This window comes from Triticum dicoccoides, chromosome 7B, assembly GCF_002162155.2.
Source record: "Triticum dicoccoides isolate Atlit2015 ecotype Zavitan chromosome 7B, WEW_v2.0, whole genome shotgun sequence".
Taxonomy (NCBI): domain Eukaryota; kingdom Viridiplantae; phylum Streptophyta; class Magnoliopsida; order Poales; family Poaceae; genus Triticum; species Triticum dicoccoides.
In genome coordinates, this window is record NC_041393.1 from 440,905,914 (window position 1) to 440,910,966 (window position 5,053).

Here is a 5,053-nt window from a genome sequence, read left to right on the forward strand (position 1 = left end):
GTTTTTTTCATTAGAGGTGGATCAAAACTTTTTACACCCAACCATTTGATAAATTATGCATTAAATATGACCTAGTATTTTAGAAAAATGATTTGGTGCAATTTTGCAATAATTGTTTGGTAGGTTCTTCAAAAAAAACATTATTTGGGGCACTCGAAAAATGATTAAAAATAGCTAGAAAGATGAGAAATGCGTATAAATTGGTCCTTATCCATAAAATGTGGTCTAACTCTGTGAAAATTTGTGTGGTACCCTTTTGCAAAATATTTTTGATAGCTACTTCACAAAATCCCTCTAGTTTTTGTACTTGAAACTCTTTTAAATCACTAATTTTCCGAACCAATCAAAACCATTCCCACGGATCGATGACATGACACTCATCCATCCATCCATCCATCTCACCACCCCACATCCATCCGTCCATCCACCCCACCGCAGCACAAACCCTAGCTCACATCCCCTTCCCCCATCGCACCCTTCTCCCCCCATCTGCTCGCCGCCGCCGCCACCTCCCGATCCAATCTCACCCCGCCGCCACCTCCCGATCCAATCACTGCCCAATCCAACCAGACCCGATCCCCACGCGCATTCCCTCCGCTCCCCGCCCCGGATCCGACCGACCGACCGACCGCGCCGCGCGACCGCCGGGAGAGCATGGGGAGCGGGGGCAGGACGGATCTGGACGGCGGCGCCGTGGCGCCGCTGACCATCTGCGTGATCGGCACCGGCGGCTTCATCGGCTCGCACCTCTGCGAGAAGCTCATGGCCGAGACCCAGCAGACGGTCCTCGCCGTCGACGTCTACTGCGACAAGATCCGCCACCTCGTCGACCCGCCCCCGCCCCACCTCGCCGGCCGCATCTCCTTCCACCGCCTCAACATCAAGAACGACTCCCGCCTCGAGGGCCTCATCAAGATGGCCGATCTGGTACGCCGTTCCCCCTCCCCTCTCCTTCCTTCCGCGCTCCCTCTCGCCCTCTAATGGCGGGCGGATTGGTCCGCGAAAAATGGAACGATTTTCCTGGGATTTAGTTTCTTGATTCGGTTGCAAGTAGCGAGTTCGTCGCCTGAAAAGAAAACAGTTGGCGTTCCCTGAATTAATTTCTGGAAAAACCGCTGACGATTTTGTTTCTGCGTGTCGGTGGTTGGATCTGCTCCGTGAAGACGATAAACCTGGCGGCGATCTGCATGCCGGCGGACTACAACACGCGCCCGCTCGACACCATCTACAGCAACTTCATCGACGCGCTCCCTGTGGTACGTGCTCTCGCTCCACGTCTGTTTTCGATGGTGCTTTCGACGTTTCCAAGAACTGAATGTCTGAGCGTCACGCATCTGTCGGTGTTGCGTGCGTGCGCAGGTCAAGTACTGGATCCGGAAGTCGTTTGCCCTGTACGTCCAAGTCGGGGCATGCGATAAAAGAGGTCTTGTCTTGGGCAATTAGATCCAGTCTTATTTTGTGCTAATCTGATCTGTTGACCTGACGCGAGATGCCCCACATACTGTTAGAGAAATGGTGGTTTTTTACTCGGATGCTGTGGCAATGGAAACAGTTAATGTCAACAGATCCTGATCTGTTTGTGCGCCTTCCCTTTGTTTATTTAGATTCAAGTAGATTTCTGTTGTACATCACATGCACCAGTTGAAAGCCGTGTCTTTGCTCATGATTAGGTAGATCTTTTGATGTTGTAGTGTGGGTTTTAGTCCTCATGAAGTTGTTTCTGTTAATGATGCACGTTGACTCAGCTTATCCACCTGGATCAAACTTAATTGTAGTTTAGCGTGCCTCCCATGTTTTTATATCCCGTTTGAGTATTTTCAAGCGGCTCAACCGCTTCCGTCAGCTTGCAATATTACTCTGTTTATTAATTATGTTGCTAGTAGGGATTATCAGTAAATTTCTAAAATGAGTTTGTGACAGCTATTCTTACAGATTAGGGCTAACCAAGTTGTAGAGATAGCTATGGTTCTTTATCATGTTTCTTATAGTTACAAGTTAATGTAAATGTTCATTAATTACCCCTCTTTCATCCCACTCTGCCCCAAACAATTGTGTGCACCCTTGTTATTATATATCTATATGAGATAGTACGTTTTACCTGATTTACTTGTTATTTCCTGGCTGTATGTTAGTTTATACACCGATTCATAATTACATCAAGTTTGCTAACTTATACTTTGGTTTGATTGTTGTTGCAGGTCAGACTTGGAGAACAGCAAGCGTCTGATCCACTTCTCCACGTGCGAGGTCTACGGCAAGACCATCGGCAGCTTCCTCCCCAAGGACCACCCCCTCCGCAAGGTGATGAACTGAACATGACATCCCCATTCCCTTTGTTTGCTAAGTGCCCACACTATCTGTCTGCACTGCACTTGCTGTATGCGTCTGTGTGTGTCACTCCCCAAGTGACATCAGTGGATAATGCTTAGTGTAGCTGTATTAGACTCACTATGAGATGTCCACTCTTGTTTTGTTAACAAACATGAATTGTTAAGTCATCTATTCATGGCTGTTGCTTTTGTTCGGTATATATGTGTGCTTTCTGATTTGTATGCGTAGGTGGTTATAGGTTGCTGTGATGAATATAAATATTAACAAGTGCTCATGCATGCCGGTATACTAGAGCTAGTTGTATGTGCTCATTACCTTCCTATTGTCACTTTGTTAGCATCAATCCAATCCAATCCAGCCCAATGAATCTAAGCTGCTCATTTAGTTCTCGCCATTGGTGGTAGCCAACAACTAACCGATCTTAGCTGCTGCCGGCTGTTTGGCATCCTATGTATTTTTTGCTGCTAGTCTCAGAAATAATGCATGAATGGCATGAAAACTGCTTCATGCTATCTCTCGGGCAAAGTAGATGCTAGTTTGATTACTATCTGTACATCATCAGGTCTACTTGATGCAAGTCTCTATTTTTTGTTTGTCTCTCTTTGACATATTGCTTTTTCTTTTTGAATGTGCAGGTTATTTGCATCTTGATTAGGAGATGATGGTGATCATCTTTTGTTGCGGGAACCTGTTAGATAAAGTTTATGTGATTTGAACCTGCAAGATACAGTTTTGTATAATGTTGTGTGAGATAAAAGTTGTGAACATAGGAGATAAGTTATTGATATGTGTTGGCCTGTCTAATGTTATGCGAGATAAAGTTGTGTGAGAAAGATTTCTATACTTGTGTTATTACTGTGGGAAAGAAGTACTGTTACTATACTGATTTGAGAGTATTGGCTGTAAATAAAAGAGGGCTTGGCCCATTATTGGATTGTAAAACGGCCATATCCAGAATTTATATTGCACTCAATACCTGGGCTCTAAAAAGGCCATGGCCCAAGCTATGTTGGACTTGTTTATAAAAAGAGCAACATAAATTCCAGATTCTAAAAAGGTTGAGGCCCAAAAAAAATGGATTGTAAAAGACTGCATCTCAGAAAAAAAAAGTCCTAATTGGTGGGCTAGGCCTATTTAGCTAATCAAAGCACAGGGAAAAAATAAATTAAATGGGCTGAATTAATGGGCTCGACCCATGTAAAACGCCAAATGGACCAGGCTGAATCTTGTGCCACATCAGCTTGCCACGCTGGATGCCTACGTGGACTAGGGAGGCTGCTAGTGACCAAAACGCCACAATAGGAATATTTTGGTCATAAACGTCCACGACCTTCTCACAGAGATGGTCGCTATAGTCAGTTTACGACCCTCAGCTTTTGACCTTCTGTTTTTTGTCACAAAAAGGTCACAAATGAAAAACTATGACCTTTCAGTGACCAATAGTGAAGGTCACAAGATAGCATATTTCTTGTAGTGTACTCTTTCGCATGACGGGGCGCCTTCACCGCCGCCTCCTTGTTTGCCTCGCGCTTCGACAACTTGATGGCGAGTCGGAGCGCCTTGGCATTCTTGCGGTGGAGGCGCCACGCTTCCGCCTCCGCCGACGTGAGAGGGCGGAGGAGGACCGCAAGGAAAGCTACCTCGGGACCGATTGGCGCGCTCGCGCGCGGACATCGAGTCAGACGCCGCTGCCCTCTCCCTCGCCTGCTGTCGCTCACACCGGGCTGCTCGTTCCTCGGACTCGGGGGGTCCAAGTGCGCGTCGGCCCCGGAACGGGCACGAGGACCCGGCGGTGGCCGAGTACCACCTCCGGGACATAGGGTGGTGGTGGTGGGCGGCGTACTTGCAGGAGCAGAGCGGAGTGGCCGGAGTTGCGCACCGGGAGGGAAGGCCCGACAACGTCGTCGGCGCTGCATCGACGAGCGTCAGCCGCTAACGAAGTTGATCCACCGCTGCTGAATCCGCCTTGCTCGACCATCGAATGCCTCAACGCGATGCGGAAGGCGGCCTCCTCCACATCGTCGGGCTCCGTTTCACGCAATAGACTAGCCCAAACGTCATTGGAGCCGGAGTCCCCACCAGAGGCAGTGCTGCTTCGGTCGCCGGCCATCGGATGCGTTCGGAGGGGATTGAAAGTGAAGTGGACGGAGACGGGAGTAAAGTGAAGTTCGGATTGACTGCAGTCTAGGGTTTTCCGGATGGGGATATTTGTGGGCCAGGCATGGGTTAGACTGGGCCAAGCTGACGTGGCGGACACGTCTAGGTCGCCTGATATCCGCCTCATATTTGGACTGAATATGAAAGGAACCGGTCAGTCCGGACGTTTGAGGCCCGTTTGAGGCGCCTGGGAGGGTCAATTTTTTCATGATCGGGTCAGTGACCTGTCAGTCCGCTCGCGCGTTTGAGACGAGTTTCCCAGGCTGTAGATGCTCTTAGGTGTGTTCCTGATCTCCCATGGATCCACATCAAATGACCCACACAAACATGATCAGACAGAGAAGTTGTAGGTGCTTTCGTGGGCGTCGGTGTGCGTTACGGGCGTTGGTATAACCGTGCACGGCCGCACCGATGCTCGACTCGCTTTGTTCTTTTGCCTCGGCTTGCGGATTTGGTTTGGCCGTAGATTTCACATACAATCTGGGATATATCCAGACAAGCAAATTTGGAGTTCCTAAGATGACAAGCTTGCTAGGATTAGTTATAGTACCAGTAATGGTCAGTT

At 48.4% G+C, this 5,053-nt stretch overlaps 1 protein-coding gene across 2 annotated transcripts; it reads left to right on the top strand.

The window, feature by feature from the left end:
• Positions 1 to 428: 428 nt before the first annotated feature.
• Positions 429 to 3,304, top strand: LOC119338304 (UDP-D-apiose/UDP-D-xylose synthase-like). Of its 2 annotated transcripts, XR_005163909.1 has the most exons (5): positions 429 to 927; positions 1,164 to 1,256; positions 1,360 to 1,423; positions 2,199 to 2,301; positions 2,967 to 3,304. XR_005163909.1 is itself a non-coding variant. In XM_037610597.1 (4 exons), exons 1-4 carry the CDS (start codon positions 655 to 657, stop codon positions 2,984 to 2,986), a joined length of 489 nt encoding a protein of 162 aa, XP_037466494.1. In that variant the 5' UTR covers positions 433 to 654; the 3' UTR covers positions 2,987 to 3,273. The 2 variants fall into 2 exon arrangements, 1 of the variants encoding a protein (XP_037466494.1); XM_037610597.1 differs by lacking the exon at positions 1,360 to 1,423 and having other exon boundaries at positions 433 to 927; positions 2,967 to 3,273.
• Positions 3,305 to 5,053: the final 1,749 nt, after the last annotated feature.